The sequence below is a fragment of the Aspergillus puulaauensis genome, chromosome 6 (genome assembly GCF_016861865.1).
Source record: "Aspergillus puulaauensis MK2 DNA, chromosome 6, nearly complete sequence".
Lineage (NCBI taxonomy): Eukaryota > Fungi > Ascomycota > Eurotiomycetes > Eurotiales > Aspergillaceae > Aspergillus > Aspergillus puulaauensis.
The window spans coordinates 310,697-327,731 of record NC_054862.1 but is presented as its reverse complement, the minus strand read 5'-3'; the positions used below and the strand labels follow the sequence as shown (position 1 = coordinate 327,731).

The 17,035-nt window shown below is 50.6% G+C and overlaps 9 protein-coding genes across 9 annotated transcripts; 4 read left to right on the top strand and 5 right to left on the bottom strand.

The window, feature by feature from the left end:
* Window positions 1–819: 819 nt before the first annotated feature.
* Window positions 820–1,677, top strand: APUU_60134A (uncharacterized protein; the record flags this gene model as incomplete). The annotated part of the gene is made up of 5 exons (XM_041706945.1): window positions 820–944; window positions 992–1,150; window positions 1,207–1,306; window positions 1,351–1,523; window positions 1,572–1,677. 5 exons carry the CDS (start codon window positions 820–822, stop codon window positions 1,675–1,677), a joined length of 663 nt encoding a protein of 220 aa, XP_041559280.1.
* A 68-nt stretch (window positions 1,678–1,745) lies between these two features.
* On the bottom strand, window positions 1,746–3,825 carry APUU_60133S (uncharacterized protein; the record flags this gene model as incomplete). The annotated part of the gene is made up of 9 exons (XM_041706944.1): window positions 1,746–2,443; window positions 2,489–2,545; window positions 2,600–2,714; window positions 2,768–2,805; window positions 2,853–3,036; window positions 3,085–3,293; window positions 3,351–3,470; window positions 3,516–3,566; window positions 3,615–3,825. The coding sequence occupies 9 exons, from the start codon at window positions 3,823–3,825 to the stop codon at window positions 1,746–1,748; spliced, it is 1,683 nt and encodes a 560-aa protein (XP_041559279.1).
* Window positions 3,826–4,328: 503 nt separating this feature from the next.
* On the bottom strand, window positions 4,329–5,315 carry APUU_60132S (uncharacterized protein; the record flags this gene model as incomplete). The annotated part of the gene is made up of 2 exons (XM_041706943.1): window positions 4,329–4,776; window positions 4,831–5,315. The coding sequence occupies 2 exons, from the start codon at window positions 5,313–5,315 to the stop codon at window positions 4,329–4,331; spliced, it is 933 nt and encodes a 310-aa protein (XP_041559278.1).
* A 1,354-nt stretch (window positions 5,316–6,669) lies between these two features.
* APUU_60131A (class II fructose-bisphosphate aldolase) lies at window positions 6,670–7,671 on the top strand (the record flags this gene model as incomplete). Its single annotated transcript, XM_041706942.1, has 3 exons — window positions 6,670–6,758; window positions 6,828–7,331; window positions 7,398–7,671. 3 exons carry the CDS (start codon window positions 6,670–6,672, stop codon window positions 7,669–7,671), a joined length of 867 nt encoding a protein of 288 aa, XP_041559277.1.
* A 220-nt stretch (window positions 7,672–7,891) lies between these two features.
* APUU_60130A (aldo/keto reductase) lies at window positions 7,892–9,009 on the top strand (the record flags this gene model as incomplete). Its single annotated transcript, XM_041706941.1, has 3 exons — window positions 7,892–8,061; window positions 8,118–8,490; window positions 8,551–9,009. 3 exons carry the CDS (start codon window positions 7,892–7,894, stop codon window positions 9,007–9,009), a joined length of 1,002 nt encoding a protein of 333 aa, XP_041559276.1.
* A 100-nt stretch (window positions 9,010–9,109) lies between these two features.
* APUU_60129S (uncharacterized protein) lies at window positions 9,110–12,314 on the bottom strand (the record flags this gene model as incomplete). The annotated part of the gene is made up of 8 exons (XM_041706939.1): window positions 9,110–9,308; window positions 9,365–9,804; window positions 10,177–10,610; window positions 10,663–10,947; window positions 11,019–11,138; window positions 11,189–11,760; window positions 11,816–12,227; window positions 12,293–12,314. The coding sequence occupies 8 exons, from the start codon at window positions 12,312–12,314 to the stop codon at window positions 9,110–9,112; spliced, it is 2,484 nt and encodes an 827-aa protein (XP_041559275.1).
* Window positions 12,315–12,755: 441 nt separating this feature from the next.
* On the bottom strand, window positions 12,756–13,780 carry APUU_60128S (SMP-30/gluconolactonase/LRE family protein; the record flags this gene model as incomplete). The annotated part of the gene is made up of 3 exons (XM_041706938.1): window positions 12,756–13,133; window positions 13,184–13,358; window positions 13,419–13,780. The coding sequence occupies 3 exons, from the start codon at window positions 13,778–13,780 to the stop codon at window positions 12,756–12,758; spliced, it is 915 nt and encodes a 304-aa protein (XP_041559274.1).
* Window positions 13,781–14,044: 264 nt separating this feature from the next.
* On the top strand, window positions 14,045–15,396 carry APUU_60127A (uncharacterized protein; the record flags this gene model as incomplete). The annotated part of the gene is made up of 2 exons (XM_041706937.1): window positions 14,045–15,238; window positions 15,298–15,396. 2 exons carry the CDS (start codon window positions 14,045–14,047, stop codon window positions 15,394–15,396), a joined length of 1,293 nt encoding a protein of 430 aa, XP_041559273.1.
* A 131-nt stretch (window positions 15,397–15,527) lies between these two features.
* On the bottom strand, window positions 15,528–16,517 carry APUU_60126S (PTD012 family protein; the record flags this gene model as incomplete). Its single annotated transcript, XM_041706936.1, has 2 exons — window positions 15,528–16,157; window positions 16,203–16,517. The coding sequence occupies 2 exons, from the start codon at window positions 16,515–16,517 to the stop codon at window positions 15,528–15,530; spliced, it is 945 nt and encodes a 314-aa protein (XP_041559272.1).
* Between the last annotated feature and the right edge of the window lie 518 nt (window positions 16,518–17,035).

Below are 17,035 nucleotides of genomic sequence, written 5' to 3'. Positions count from 1 at the left end.
GGGGAGATAGAATGGGTATGAGATGTTGACGGTGGAATGTGAGGTAGTTATGGAGATGCGGGATGAAAATACCTGATGGTTCCTAATTGCCCTCGTTTAATATAATAGTGCCTTTGGTTCCTTGTCCGGTCGTAGAGTGTCTATCTCTGGGCTTGGTAGTCAGCATGCCAGGCTCGTCAGTCTTACCATGGTCACAGCGAAGTCTCCATCCAAAACTAGATTTAGAATTAGATTTCTAGGTTCAGCGTCCATGATATATATCATATATCCCGATGATGAATCAGGGACGGCCACACGGAAGCATACCAATATGAGACGTGAATATACCAGAGATAGTCAGAATCAGCTTATGAAAGTTTAGTGCCGGGGATACAGATTTGCCCGATTTGGCAATCGTCGAGCGTTCCCCGAAGCGACATATAACTTTGAAGCCCCTCCCTCTTCTGAAGCTAGAAAGTGTCAACCACTCTGACTCGCGAATAGCGAATACAAATATGGTGGTTATATCACGTTTTCGATCAGTCTGGGGCATCGACGCTGGTCCGGACCTGAGTAATTGGGCAAAGCTGTTTGTTGAGTGGAAGGCCCATGGATACAGTGAGCCGTCTCTCTGCTGTTCGATTTTGAGAACGAAAAAACTGACCAGATGTGTCGCCGAAGGTGGCATCGAAGTCAGTATCAATTTTGCCGCTGGATCGGTGCCGCAGTTACAGGCGTTGCGAAGTCTCTGCGATCAGGTAGATTTTGAGATTGCAGTCGTGAGCACCACCTCCCTTGGCGATGTCTCCCTACTAATAATAAACCAGCATCTTCTCGTCAATGCCACAGGATGCAGGGCTAGCTCCCCGCGGTCTACCCCCGGACGAGCATCTTAATTTCTATCGCGGACAACTGCGTCTTGCGAGGGTACTCAGGCCGACGGTTATTACTGCGCAGTCTGGATCGTGAGTTTACCTGCACTACAGGGAAGACATCAACTAAAGAAAAACAGTGACTACTGGACCTTGGAAGAGGCAGTATATTTCTACCGAATGAGTCTCCAGATCGATAAAGAGGAGGGTTTCCAAGGGAAGGTTGGGCATGAAACGCACCGCAAGCGAGGATTGTTTAACCCCCGTATTGCAAGTCTCGTACTAAAGCATGTACCAGAGTATGTTCCTGCACCGAGAAACCCTCGGAAAGTTGATGATCATGAAGGATATTCAGGCTGAAGGTAACGGTGGATGTTTCCCACTGGGTGGTGGTTTGCGAGAGACTGCTGAACCAAGAGGAAGATCAGAATAGTCTGGGGATACTGATCGCCCATGTAGGTACGAGCACTGCAGAATATAACAGACTAACATGTACCAGGTTCACCATATCCACGCGCGTATTGGGACGACACAGGCTTCGCAGTGTCCAGAACCGCTCAACACGGCTTTTGCCGCGGAGCGGGAGTTTTTTGAGGGCTTCTGGATAGATATTGTCAAGGCAAAACAGAGGGAGGATCCGAGGTGTAGAATAACATGGGTTCCAGAATACGGGTATGTATGAGACCGTCGTTCTAGCAGCGTTGGTGCTAACGCACTTAGACCATTTCCCTATCATCCGATAGGATCAGTCCAGACGCATGGGGAAGTTGCAGATAGTGAAGGGATGAGGTTGGAGGCGCTGTTTAATAGTGTTGCCTCGCTATAGCTTATACAATAACTCACAAATGAGTCTGACATGTCTAGTGGTCTATATCTATGTGAACTAGACTCAACCTAATCAACCCTCGCATACCACTTCAACTCCCGCTCCTCCAACACCCTAACAGGAGACTCATACCCTTCCTGAAACGACACATGGCTCTTATTAAGCACATACAGAATATGGCCATCCTCAACCTGATCCGTCATCAAATACCCCCAGACCGACGCAGTCGGCGAAGACCGCGGCAGGGACGGCGCCTTCTTCATGGGATATCCAACCGTAAGCGCGAACCCAAGTCTATCTCCCTTCTTTACACTCGCACCAACAGAAACCTTCACGACATCGAGAGATACAGTGACATTATCCGCTGTAACAGGCGCCCAGCCCAGCGTCTCCCACTTGAAGAACGGCGCCGTAAAGTCCGCATCATGCGGGTATCGGAATACAAACACGGCCAGAGGCTGGTTTGGTGAGATCGCGCCGAGATTTATTCCAACAGAAGATAGGTTGCCGCTTTTCGAGGACGTCCAGGTCTGGTAGAACCATGTTGAGGGGTAGTTCGACTCGGCCCAGTAGTCCTTGTTATTGCCGGAGCCGTCGGTCGCGGTTGTGGCGAGGCCGGTGGTTGGGATGTCTTTGCTGCTTATGGGGGCTTGCACTGTTGTCTGGGCGTCTGGGGAACAGTCGATCTTGCTTATAGAGCCGTCCGGGTTGAAGTTGAGCTTCCAGAAGCCGTGGCCGATGGCGCCGCCGGTGTATCCAAGTCCGACTGGAAATGTTAGCATTGTTTGTAGGCACATACTTCAGGACTCACGAGGTGCGATGGAGGGTCGATCGGCCTGGTAGAGGAATTCTGCCTCGTCGTTGTTGGCTGGTTTCACGGTATTAGATGGTGTATTTCTCAGGAGGCTTATGAGGGACATACCACGAGGAACTGTCATGACACCCATTCCCTGACCACCACAAGTCAAGTCGGAATCAACGAACTGGAACGTCCACGGGCCTTTCCAGCTCTTTGAACGATACGCAACAGTAGTAGTCTTGAGGCAGTTAGCACACACGCGAAACGCAAAACCCACAGAGGACTACATACCCCATTGCAAAAGCTGCAAGTCCCGGATCCGACCATATCTAGCTGAAGTCAGTACTTTATCTGGGAAGAATGGTAATAGACGTACACCACCAATCCCCACGTCTGAACAAATCCGGCGATTCCACCTGTCCATCAACCAGGTTGGATGAATTCGTCGTGACGGGAAAGTCACCTCCCTGTTGAATGACGATTGAAGATTCGCCGGTGCTGTTGAGGAAATCGTCGGTCAATTTCTCGATCACGACAGTCTGGCTGAACGCCGGCCATATCTATAGATCATGAGTTGGGTCCAGAAACTGGGATAGGAACGGTCCTACACTGCCCAAACTGCCATCGGTGACAATCGCACTGATCATGTCCCACGTCGTGTATATAACGTATCCCTCGCCGTCAATCACCGCGAGACTAAGATCTTCAACACCTTGTCCGTACCACCAGGTCTTTTGGATGAGATGACCTTGGAAAGTATACCCGTGGGTGAGGTAGTCTGAGGTGAAGACAGGAATACCGGGCTCAGAGCCGGGGGCTGCACGGCGTAAGCTATAACAAACAGATAAACTGGGAATTCTGAGTGGATACATACCAGCAAAAGCCATGAGGACATATTTGCTTGTCTTCTCGTTATATATCACCTTTGGGCGATCGCAGGACCCAAAGATGCCACTGCAGGCTTTGGCGTTTACCGGCTCGGAGATATTGAATACTACAGGTGTTAGAGATGTTTTTGAAAAGAAGTGATTAAACTCACACTCAGTAGGATTGCGATACCAGTTCACCAGATCCTTGGAAGAATAGCTCACTTAACAAGTTAGTATACCAATTCTCAGACAAAACTCAGGCAACCCACGCGAAGCATTAACAATCCAGAAATACTGCTCGTCAATCCAGTCGACCTTGCCGTTGACCGAATTGACCACATGCCCGTCAACGTCGAAGTAATAATTATGTTTATTTACAAAGCTGACGTTGTGGCTTTGGCCATTGGTCTCGGTGCTGCCGCTGCCAGCGACCACCTGGCCGACAAAAGCACATAAGGATAGTACAATGGATAGGTGCATTATGTTTGACGGTACTCGATATCAATAGCCGTACCAGGTTATATTTATACCTACCGGCTATTGAGCTCGACTCGACGTCGGGAACTCCTGAAGCCAAGCGAAATGCGTCATTCATTCGCAGTCCGAACCGCGGAATATGCGCGCGTTGATTCCGGTTCCTACAGGTAGATTATTCGTTCTTTAAAGGGAGGTAACGACAAGGTGGACCGTTCCAGCATGATGGGTCTGGGTATCGGCTACTGGAGTGGGTATTGGACATGTTGAACCAAGTTTACTGGTGGTTAAGCCTTCGATATCCACAATAACCACGGATTATCCCCGGGATCAACACATGCATTATATAGTTAGGTTATATATTGGCGTTGGTTGGTCGCTTTGCCGAGTTCCACCATTGTAGTTGGCTCCTGGGAACCCCGGATTTATATCGGATGTTGCTTAATGCAGTTAATGCAGCTTCATGCAGCGAGGGAGAGGCAACAAGGCAACCGTATAATATGTTTCCCCTACAGTCCATCACTTCCAGGACGCGGCCGTAATACCAGTCGAAATGGCACATCACAATATAAGGAATTACGCCACTCCTCCTCTGTGTAATGCGGGTCATCATAGAGTGTGACCACAAAGTCCGGTATGCCCTCGACATCCAGCAGCGGTGGCAAATGATCCGACCCATAACGCATATTGGTACAAGTCAGGCTTTCTGAAAATGAAGCATGAAGTCGCTGGAGTCCCGTCATTTTCTCTAAGACGTCGCCTGCCCACACCCAAATGTTGAGGTCCTGCCAATAGGCCTCGGTGCTGTCGTATTCACAGACATTGATAGAGATGGTCAAGGATGTAATTGAGGATAGCTTAGCTGGGACGACCACTCGGGGGAGAAGGTTGAAGGCGTAAGCATCGCGGAAATGGAATGTATTCTTTTGATACAGAATGTCGATTGTTTCGCAATATCTTGGTAGGAAGTTCATCAGTATTGTGCGATAATGTAAGGGAATACCGGCCTACACTTGTCGACAACTAGCCAGCAATCCCGTAAACCGATATGGTAGGGTATTCTTCGAGTCTCTACGGTCGAACTCGCCCCCTGCTGTACATTCAACGCCATATAACCGCTTGCCAGCCCTCGAGATCACGATGGGATCAGGCGAGGTCATAACATTCATCCAGACCATCTCACGGATCTCAGCGGGGAATCTAAGCAGACTAGACTGCGACTGCGGCTGCGCCTGAATCGTGCGGGCTCGCGGTGTTTCCTCTCCCGCCGGCAGCGAAGGCGTCAGGGGGCGTCGATCAGACCAAACGGACGCTGGCGGATTTCTCTCCTCTTTGTAGCCATCCCAGACCTTCTGTCGACGCTTATTCTTGCGATTCCACCGTATATCGCGTATCAGCGCCTTGCCGGCCAACCAGGGGCTGGCAAAAATACAGTAGCAGCCACACAATACTATGCCAGCTATGCCCCCCGGGAAGCCCTGCGTGTGCCTCTCCATTTTATGGGAGCCGGTTGTATCGTTGTTATCTGAGAAATGCAAACGGGCTGTCGCCAATATGAGGGTGAAACACCCTCATATAAGCCCATCGAGTCTGCGGTGTGAGGGCCGTGTCTGCCTGGTTCAGCCTCAACTTCGCCTGGAGTGGCGTGTCGGATACTTTACTGAGATGAGTATGGTTTCAGCTTTCTGCGGTATGTCGTTGGTTGGATTTTTCTTGAAACCCACTGGCTTACTCTGGGCTCCTGGCGGCTCAAGGATGATCATCACTGCCACAGCGTAAACGCTCCGTTGGGCTTATTATGAACGGTAGGTATTGAGTCATGAGTTTTACCTACACAACCAAATGAGGTACTCGGGAACTGCTCATCATGGCCTAAAAGCACAGCTTCATGTAGCGCCAGTCACACTGTGATGCATACTAACCTCTATTACCATGGAAATGGCCAGTACGGACTGGTTAGAGGGTAGCCATTTTCAGTCTTTTGACCACATTCAGTCGGACCAGCCCTGTTCATCCTGCTTGGATATTAGACGGGAATCATCGGCAACGTGCACGTCGGTCCAGCTGGTGTCTTTCCCTGGGAATAAGAGAGGAGAGCGAGACGAGAAACGTATCATGGGTGGCAGACAGAGCCGAATCCTTCTTCGATAAAGCCAACGAGACTCAACGCCCATTCTATCTTAATGTTGCATTTATTGACCTACGGAGATATCACTACCAGAGGGTTGGTAATGCCGAAGCACGCGGGGGTACTTTTGTTGCTCCAGAGTTCCAACCTGATGACGCTGAAATACCCAGCTGCATGACCGATGTAGCGGAGACGCGTATTGAATAGGTTGAGTACTGCAAAGTCATTCGCCATATTTACTACGGCGTTTGGTCTTGTTCTGGATACCCTGGATAGAAAGGGTCTGGCGGATTCCACGATGGTTGCTTTCTGCAGTGATAATGGGCAGACGGCAATGTATGAAGCGGGTATCCTACATTTTCAGGCTAGGAATGAAGTAGCCTTCCTGGAATATTAAATATCACCTTTATTATTTATCGGTCAGTCAGAAAGCACTCGGAGTGCCTTCTTTGAAGACAAACTTTGGATGTATTGTCTTGAGCATCTGGAATCGTATCTATTCTGGGACCACGTATCGTGATTCCAAGGTCATTGCACATGCTTAATACAGCGAATACTGTCCCAATATGAAATTAGACACACAGTTAAGGGTCTTAAGCTCCGCATTAATGCGATCAGCGGGTATCGCACGATTTCCTATTTAGAAGTCCGAATTGCTTCAAATACTCACAGCTTCCAAAGGACAATACTTTCAATTCCACAACACCTACAAGCATCATACAATGTCACAACCAAATTTACACGACAACAAAACACTTCAGATCCTGCGTGCCGCAGAAAAGGGCGGTTACGGCGTCTTAGCTGCAGTCGCGTAAGTGAATTTGGTTCTTCCTTCTACCATGAACACCACAGCAAGACCACTGAGTGCAAAGGATCCCAGCTACAACATGGAACATATCCTAGGATTCGTTCAAGCCGCTGAGGGAAAACGCTCTCCGCTGATCATCCAATTCTTCCCGTGGGCCATCAAATTCTCCAACGGGCTGTTGGTGCATGCAGCAGCACAAGCAGCAAAAACTGCCTCGGCCCCAATTGCCGTACATCTGGACCACTGTCAGGATGCAGATCTTGTCAAAGAAGCTGCGGAGCTGCCCTTTGACTCTATCATGATAGACATGTCGCATCGTCCCAAGGCGGAGAATCTGTCGCGGACCGCCGAATTGGTGCGTTATTGCCGTCAACGGGGGATAGCGACTGAGGCTGAACCGGGCAGGATTGAGGGAGGGGAAGATGGGCTTTCTAATACGCTGGATCTCACTCCACTGCTAACGACTGCTGAGGAAACGGCGGCGTTTGTGAGCGCAGGCATTGATATACTAGCGCCGGCATTTGGGAATGTGCATGGGGAGTATGGACCCAGGGGCGTGGTATTGGATTGGAATAGGTGAGATCAACGGGCAGATATATTCTAGGTTATATCAAGTAAGCTAACGCAGGATTCCTTTGGTAGACTGGCGCGTATTCACGACGTTACATTTGCTGGGGGCGTTATGCTTGCCCTTCACGGGGTGAACCGGTTTCCAGTAAATCTCACAAGGAGGCTGGTCGCGTCGGGGATTAGCAAGATTAATGTTAACCGGGACATTCTCGACGATTATTACCGGCACCTACAGGCAAATGTCGGGAAATTCCCGTTTACGCAGCTGTTGGAAGAAGGGGTTGAGGTTGTCTCGAGATCGATGGCGCATCATATGGATATTGTTCTATCTAGCGGGAAGGCGTAATTCCATATATCTACACTACCAGCATCATGAATTAAGTTCGGGAGTAAGTAAGCACCCTGAGCGAGGTACGAAAATAAATCAAGCAGTACGACCAGGCCGGAGTCCCAATGGAGTAATTCCGATATCAGTTTACCCCTCCCCTGGAACAGAGGCATAAAAGCCTGACCACTTCACTCTCCCTGTAAGCAGATCAGACCGTCATCCGCAATCACCAGCCAGAATGACCAACCCAAATATCCTGCCAGAGTACAATCGTAGGAAATTCATTCTAAACACAGGCGCCGCCCTCCCAGCCATCGGCCTCGGGACATTCCAAGACCCAGATGAGCAACTAGCCGCCGTATCAATTGCTCTAAAGCTTGGATATCGCCATATTGACACTGCCCATAAGTACGTACGTACATGACCTGCCCGATATATTATGGTGTATTCATAAGTATCCCCAGTTACGGGACAGAAAAACAAATCGGCGAAGCCATCCAGCGCTCTGGTATTCCTCGTCGTCAGATCTTCATTACAACCAAGCTGTGGTGCAATGCGCACCACCCAGAGGATGTGGAGGCTGCACTTGATGCGTCTTTGGCAGACCTCGGGGTTGAATACGTGGATCTGTACCTGATGCACTATCCGTGTGCGTTTAAGCGTGGAGAGGAGTTGATGCCCATTGACGTGAATGGGAAGCTTATGCTGGAGAACATTCCCATTATTGATACGTGGAGGGCTATGGAGAGGCTCGTGGAGACTGGCAAAGCGAGAGCAATTGGAGTGTCTAATTTCAGTCAAGGAGAGATGGAAGTTATCCTCAACGAGGGTTCAGTGGTATGTTTGTTTCTTTGTTCCAATCGACGATAGCATCAGACGTCCATAACTCTCTCACAGATTCCCGCTGTGCATCAAATGGAATTACACCCGTATCTTCAACAACCCGAGTTCGCTGCGTGGCACCGCAGACATGGAATCCAGTTGATACAGTTCAGTCCATGCGGGAACATGAATGATTTTTACCGCGAGGTCTCGTGGGGAAAGGAGGTCGCGCAAATGACCAGGCTCATTGACCATCCGGATCTCGGTAAAGTCGCAGCAAAGCATGGCAAGTCTTCGGTGCAGACTGCGTTGGCTTGGGCTATCAGCCAAGGCAGAGCAGTGATTCCGAAGACGACAATTGAGTGGCAGGTGAGAGAGAATCTGGAGGCGGAGTTTGAGCTCGATGACGAGGATTGCAGAATTATTGCGACTATGGACAGGGAAGCACGGTTTAATGACCCTAGTCCCGACTTTGGATACCAGTTGTATGTGGGATTGGATGGTGCAGATAACCAACGGCAGCAGTTGCTGTAGCTTCATATTTACCCGGGTCGATATAGCACCAATGTTTACTCCTCAGTATACACAGGATAGATACAGAATGTAACGATATACTCTGTCGTGTCCATTAAGTCTAGCAGTTCCATCCACCATCCACACACAAGGTCGCCCCGGTGATAAAGCTGGACTCATCACCCAGTAAGAAAGCATTCAGCTGAGCCACTTCTACGGCCTCACCGAAGCGTTTAAGTGCAGTCCCCGATGGGTCTTCCTGGGCTGGCGCACTTTGGTTCGACTGTGCTCTCGTCATCATCGGAGTCAAGATGTATCCCCTTCGTAGCCAACGTTAGCCTAACCCTAAGTCACGAATTGGTAGAAGCAGGCTTACGGTGCCACGCAATTCACCCGGATACCTCTCTCACCCACTTCCTTCGCAACTGAGCTTGTCAATCCAACAACTGCATGCTTAGAGGCCGCATATGCAGCAGCTGCTCCACGCCCCTGCAGGCTCAGCCCGCTCCCGGCATTGGCAACACTTGCCCTCGTTCCAAGATGCGGCAACACGGCCCTAATGCAGTTCATCACGCCCTTGACATTGATATCAAATACGAAATCCCACTCATCGTCATCTTGCTCCACCACGTTGCTGATATTGTGAGACTGGGGAATCACCCCAGCCAGATGGGCCGATCCATCCAGTCGTCCGAATGTTTGGATCGTATCGCGAATCCAGGCCTCCACGTCCGTGCGATTCCGTACGTCAACTCGCTGAACGAGAAGACAGTCGATGCCACATGCCAGCGTTGTTTGAAGGTGCGCCAGTGCATCCTATTGAATGTCGCACACGGAGACACGGGCCCCTCGCTGGAGCAGCAGTCGGGCGGTTTCAAGCCCTATTCCCGATGCGCCCCCGGTGATGGCGTATACTTTGCTGGTGAATCAAGCCATTGGGGGCGTTGGATCACTATCCTTACCGGCAGTCAACTGTCAGTTTATTTAATGACAATTGAACGCTCGAAAGGCTGACCGGGGCGTGTACTTATATACCCACCATACTTCTCGGGAATCTAAAACGGAGATGGAGAATTTCCTAACAACATAAGTCCGGTGGGTAAGTCCCTTTTATTTTTATTTTTAAATTCCTTCTTCTAGGACCTCATATTTAATAGTATGGTAGGATACTTAATCCGCAGATTATACCGGGAGCGTGAAATCATGCATCGTGGACAGATCCTGGTCTAGAAGCGCCAAATTGCTGTCGACGGGAAAACTAACAGATGTAATGGAAGACGGGTCCAGCATCCAATCGGCATCTTGCAAATGCTCGCTGAGAAGTGCTTCAATCGAGAGGTCTGGAGAAATATGTTCCGTCGCTGCATTAGGGTTATGCTCTTCGGGTAACTGAGCAATACCACCGGCCGGCTCGTTTGGTTGTGCCCTCCGGAATTCTTGGTCTTCTAGGTCTGAGGGAGCAGGGCGGTTGCCAGTTGGGTTTATCAATAGTCGAATGAGACGGTGGAAGTGTGGGTGAGGGTAGGGTTGTAGGATGCGGGCTATTTCGTCTGCGAGGCTGAGAATCTCTTCCCTGTCGATGAGGCTTTCATGTGTCCTGGCAATGCTCAGGGCAAATACAACTGGTACGCATGAATTAGCATACACAAGCCACAAACGGGGTTGTATCCTTACTGGCAAAAGTAACAGACAGGGCAGTGTAGTTTGTGGCCCAACGAAGGTGCCATCGATAGGCTGTTGTGCGTACGATGAAATGGAGCTGGTCTGTTACAGCAGCGACAATGTACTTGATCAAACCCTCTGCAGGGCCTTGGAAAGGTCCAGCAGACAGCTGGAGGCTTCCTACGCCTTCCTCCTTTTGCAGCCGGCCGAGAATCGCACATCCTGTGAACATAAGTGCCCAGTTCTTCTGGCCCCGCAGGCTGGCCCGTTGAAAGGAGCACTCTTCAAATCCATATTCTGGAGCTCGCTATATCAGTTTCAACCGCTAAAGCATGTCTGGGAGGGACTGATGCCGTATGGGAGCGTACCATCATGGAGAGTGTCCCAAAATTCCAACCATTTGCAGTATTTGGCCTCAATGCATATGAGCTGGTCGAGGTTGGCTGGCTGGTGCCCAACCGGCCGTGCAATTTCCTGCTGCAGCTTTTCTATATCTGGTTAGTATATGCAAAGTATTGTCGATAGGAGGTAATAATACCACGGAGTTGAACAATTTCAACAAGAGACGTTACACGCAACTCGGTGGGACCGTATAATGGGTGACTTCGAAGCCGTTCCAGCAGGCCAGTATCAACTACTTCTAGTCGCGAATGGGTTGCTGTTCCCGCAGCAATCTCTCTTTCTACATAGCAGAGCGCAAGCCAGACGCGGACCTCACGCATCAGGCGTCTCTTTTCCTTGAGAGGCAGCGATGACGCGTTGTCCCCAGACACAAGCTTTGACAAGGCATAATCTATCTGAAGATCTCGCGCCATTTGAAGCGCATGCCCAATCGCAAAGGAGGCTTCTTCTGCATATGCAGCCAGAAGCAGCATCGCCTGCACACTTCCTAGGGTTATGGGTTTTGTGAACAGGCTTTGAGCAGTAAGTCTCTTTGCCTCTTCTTGGATTGTTAATTTACAGCTGTCCGGTAAACCCGCTATCTGTTCAACGCAGCACGCAAGGGACAGGATGACCGCAAAGCAAAATGGTTCGCGTCTCCTCAAGCCGTCAAATGAATCGAGGACCGGATCGAATATGGGCATGTAATTTCCAGCACATGCCATAAAGCTATTTCCTCTTCAGCCACTGGTGCAGATGTATGTATGTACGTCAGTTGACTTACAGCGTAAATAGGCTTCTGGCCTGTGACTCCTGGATGAGCCCACTCGAAACAACATCCTGCGGCGTGTCCATTCGACCAAGGAAGCCAAAGCTCTCTCCAGTTGCACGAAGATTCCCAACCGCTGGGACAGACCACTGCGACCCTGGAACGAGTCCAGCTGCATCCGAGACCCGCTCCTCAGGGGTTGACATCTGATGCACCGCAGAAACCGGGGCACGGAGATCCTGGGAAGTAAGCCCTGTCGTGAAATCCGGCGACACTGGCGAATGCCCGGTCTCGTTCTGTGCAATGGAACTCCGTATGTGCTGGTCGCCTTCGAAATGCTGCGACCGCGCCGGTATCGGTCTGGCAGCTGGGGACCTCGCACTTTCAATCGGCTCTGTGTTTGTCTCTTCACAGACCGTACTAGCGTCTTGTCTATTTACTCTTAGCACATCATATGCATTAATACCACCATCGCAGGAGGGGGATGGCTACCTTTGCCGCCTCCGTCCGTCATTGCAGGTCCTCCTCGGTCGCCTACCCCTGGGCGTCGCGAAATCAAGGGTGCACTCGAACCCATGGACTGTACACCTATGGCACCGCAGGTCCGAACTGGTGTCGCGAACGTCGCATCGCAGCTTTTGGTCGCGGCATCTTTCGCAGGCCTTGTACGTCCTCCGTCCCCGCCTGGCGACGCTGTGGGGATTATTAGCGGCAGACCTGGAGAGCCTGCTGAAGTCGGAGTGTATTATTCGCAGAGACGAGCGCTCCATAACTCATCCGTGAACCTGGAGTGCGTGGCGATGGACGAGCCAAGAAGATGTTGGAGGTTGGGGACGTGGCGAAGGCGGACTGTGGGGACACGGTGGATGATGCCATTATCGTCGCCAAAGATTATGTATACGAAACTTTCCCTTTACGGTAGTACTCCGAGTGGTCCAGCTATCTGACGGTTACTCTACACTCCAAACAACTTTTTGCGCAGCCCAGCGCTTTTACAGCCCGTGATACAAAATAGACCGCCACCCTCTTCTCCCTCCCAGGCTGGGAGCTCGTCGTCGCTCTTGGCCGTAGTAACGAGTAGATTGGTGTACTCTGGTCCGATCCATGCGCCATGAGTGACTCTCGTCGCATTTAGATCCCACTTCTGAAGAATCTCGCCAGTAGTGCCGCTGTATCTCAGCACACATCCACCCTCCCAGATGAAGGTATATAGATTGCCACTACGGTCAACCAGCAGGCCGTCTGCTTCGCCTTCGTCCACTCTCCGCTGCACCACAATCGTTCTGTTTCTTATTGTACCCGCCGCGGCGTCAAATGCGTACGCCCAAATGCACTGTCTCGAATTAGCACTTGACATGTGTTGGGAAAAGTTCGATGTCTGACATTGCGGTAGGAGTCTACGTGATACATCGTCCTGTTGTCGGGCGACCAGCACAGCCCGTTTCCGGCAATCACTCCGCCGTCTTGGGGGATGGATAGCGTGCCATCCAGCTCATATCGATAGATAGATCCTTTGCCCTGATGGTTGGTTGTTTCACCGGATAGCTTTGGTATGGTTCTGGAGGAGGAACATGAATCAGCATATAAGTACATGAGTATATACGAGCGACAACCTAACTCTCCAACCCTATCAATACTGCCTACCCATAGTCTTCCCTGAGAGTCAATGCCACCGTCGTTAAGACGCTCTATTGTCGTGTCCTCAACAACCCGCATCATAATTCTCCATGTACCGTCGTCCGACACTCGCACAATAGACGAGAACGAGCAGACAATGTAGCCCCCGTCCTTATGGAATGCGAGAAATGTGACCGGCTCTGGACAGTCAATTGTGCACCGATGCAAGTCACTGAGGTTGAGAATAGTGATCCTTTGCCCCAAAACATCAACGTAGTGCAGGGTGTTGTCTGCCTCGCGATAGACAGGCGATTCTGCTAATTGGGTGTGAGGTGCAATGAACGCGCGGACTCGCTCAGCCATTGTGAGCTTGCGGTATCAGAATTTAGGAATCGGCCGCACGCGCTATGTTCTTCGTAGGCTATATACAGTGTATATCTGTTCAGTTGATATCTCGGCCTGGAGTCGGGGAATTACCGAATATGGAATCCGACCCCGTCAAGTACTATGCATTCATTTCACTCCTTATCGATGTTATTTATGCAGTATGCCCCTACTTCAATACCGAACAAATCTTCTCTCTCTTGCTACTACCACTGCTGGGCTTCTATATTATTTCTACTCAATATGTCCCTCCCCCGCGTGGGTATCTGCGGCCTCGGCGCTATGGGCATCGGGATGGCAAGAAACCTTCTAAAGCACGGATTCAAAGTATCAGGTTACGACATCGTCCCAGCACTCGTTGAACGTTCTGTCCAGAGCGGCGCGACCGCGGCCGCAAGTCCCAAGACAGCCGTAGAGAACGCCGACATCCTACTAGTCATCGTCGTGAATTCTACCCAAGTCTCTTCTGTGCTTTTCGGGGAGGACACTGGGGCCATCCACGGCCTTAAAAGGGATGCTGCTATTATAATCTCGTCAACCGTTCCAGGCAGTTATGTTCGGGAGGTGCGTCGCCGGCTTGACACCGAGTTCGCACGACCAGATATCCGCCTGTTGGACTGCCCGGTCTCCGGGGGTGCGTCTGGTGCTGCGGATGGGACACTTACTGTCTTTGCGTGTGGTACTGACGGGGGAATGTCCTTTGTGGACCCAGTCCTGCAGTCCTTCAGCTCCAAGATATACCGGATCAAGAATAGGGACGGGTATTTTGGGGACACCGGGTCCGGCGCCAACGGCAAAGTGTGCCATCAGGTCATCCCTGAAATAGCCATTGCTCTCGTCGCGGAGATCCTAGCGCTTGCTGTTCGGGCAGGCCTGAATACGCGGGAAGTCTACGATTATATCCAGGCCAGTGAGGCCGCCAGTTGGATCATGAGGAACCGCGCTCCACACGCCCTGGAAGGCGACGAGACGGTTTACTCGGCTATGACCAACAGCCAGAAGGACTCGTCCATTATTGTCCGTTCTGCAGCGGAAAAGTCATTCCCTGTACCGCTTGTTGCGATGGCTGAGCAGGTGTATCAAACAGCAGTGTATATCGGCTGGCCGGGGATGGATGACTCTGCTCTTTGGAGGCTGTTTCTTCGTGAATCACCAGCCGATGCTGTGTACCGGCAGACGGAGATCCACAACGGCGAACAGAAGCCTGCTTTTGAGCTGCAAGATATTGCTGATATCATGAACGGAGTCCATCTGGCAGCCACTGCCGAGTCGAAGGGCTTCACAGAGGCAATGGGCCTGAATGCTGAACAGATGTACGAGATTGTATGTGGAGCTGCTGGGTGGAATGTGCAGTTTGAGCAGTATGGGCCCAGAATCAACAAGGGTCCCTGGTATCTGCGGGAAATCCCTGAGGCGAACCAAATTGGCCTCAACCTGGTGAGTACAAATGATTCATTTACACTTGGAGGCATTCCAGACACTCATGGATTCTTCAGGCCAAGGCAGTCGCAAGGGCTAGTGCTATCGGTGCACCCCTACCTATCTCAGGAGCAGCAGTTCAAGTATTTCGGTTGCAGCTAGACCTTTCAGTCTAGGGTCTATATAGTAAGAAGGCTGAGAACGATAATAGACTATTCTGTGGCACGCATGTAGGCATCAAAAATGAGCTTGACATTTTTGCATATTCGGCTGCATTATTGTAGTTCAATGCAGTCCAACACGACTCTCAAACAGCTACGGGCTTGTCTATTTGTACAAAATCCTTTGCAACATTGAAATAGCCCTCATATTCCACCACCTCCTCGCCACCAGCATCAACATCATAATGATAATGCCCACCCTTGTTTCTCTCATTAAAACAGTGAGTGTGTTCCAATCTCACCCCTATATTCTCCGGATCCGCAGAATGCAATATCGACAGACAGACCATGGGCCCGGAGAAAGTGTGATAGGACAACCATCCATCCAGCGCTTCCTGGCTTGTAAACGGTAACTCATCACGGGGCGGGAAAGGTGGCATGACATGGAATCTTGCGGCCCCTTGTTTGATGAGAAATACTCCTCCCAGGGAAACTTGACGCTTTTCACCATAGCCCGCCCGGAGCGCACGGCGGATGCACTCCGAAAAGCTGGCTATCGAGCCCCTGCGCCCTCGCGCAGTCACCCTCACGACATCCCCCGGTAGCCCCTGTGAGCCGTACACATTCATCATGAGCGAGAACTCTGCGGTGCTGGAGCAGGGGCAAACCACTGGCCCAGATTCAGCGGCGGATATAGCACGGCCCTGGGTTTCAGTCGAGTTGGTAATACTGAGTCTAGCCGATCTCGTCAAGTTATTCACGTTATCAAATCCGTCCTTCCAGCTCAGATTGGGGGCAAGCTCCTAAGGCACCCCGTGTACATGGTGCGGACCAGCACCGGTCCCAATAAGCGATCCTTTCTCTGGTGTCATGCCCATGGCTTTCGCGCACTCGATCAGGGAATAGTTTTTGTCTAGCCGTGGCTGAGGGAAGAGGTGTGCCTGGCCACCTATGTCGGCGATTACCTCTGAGCCGCAAAGGCCTTCGCAGGCTAGATTGAACGGTGGTTGGCGCAGGTCGGGGCATTTGATGACTGTCGACGAGGCCGTTGTGTAGTTTTTGCGCAGTGCACATTGCAGAACTGCGGCGATGTCGTGCAGAGGTGGAGGAGTCAGCTCTAATCGTGTGGTCTCCATAGTCAAGGTTTCACATCTCTTAGATTCTGGCCAGTGAATGGTGCACCGCTCCAGCATAAGAATGCCTTCACTAGGGCAGTGACATCGTCTCAGGGAATTACTACTTTTGGTAATTCCGGTCACTATCCAATCCATCGTTGTCGTTACGAGGTTTCCGTCCCTAGCTGTCACTGCCATTGAATCAGTAGAACTTTACAATAATTGAGACTTAATTCATTATCTGCGGCTGATTAAAGTTGGCAGTACTGCGATATACGGCCAGGACACAATATAGTTGACTACTATCTACTAATTCTCTAGTACATGAATCGAAATGCCTAGGCCCGTTTTATCCACTCGCGCCAATATAGGGTTTCAGATAGAGTAAAATATTAACCATAGTAGTGTATAGTAACAGAATATAGTTCACATATCTGATATGTGAATGCAACTAAGTAAACTTGCCTAAATTGTATATTTGCCATTCTCTGCCAATATTATAGTGAATAGACTCACAACAACCAACAGGTCCTGGCTCC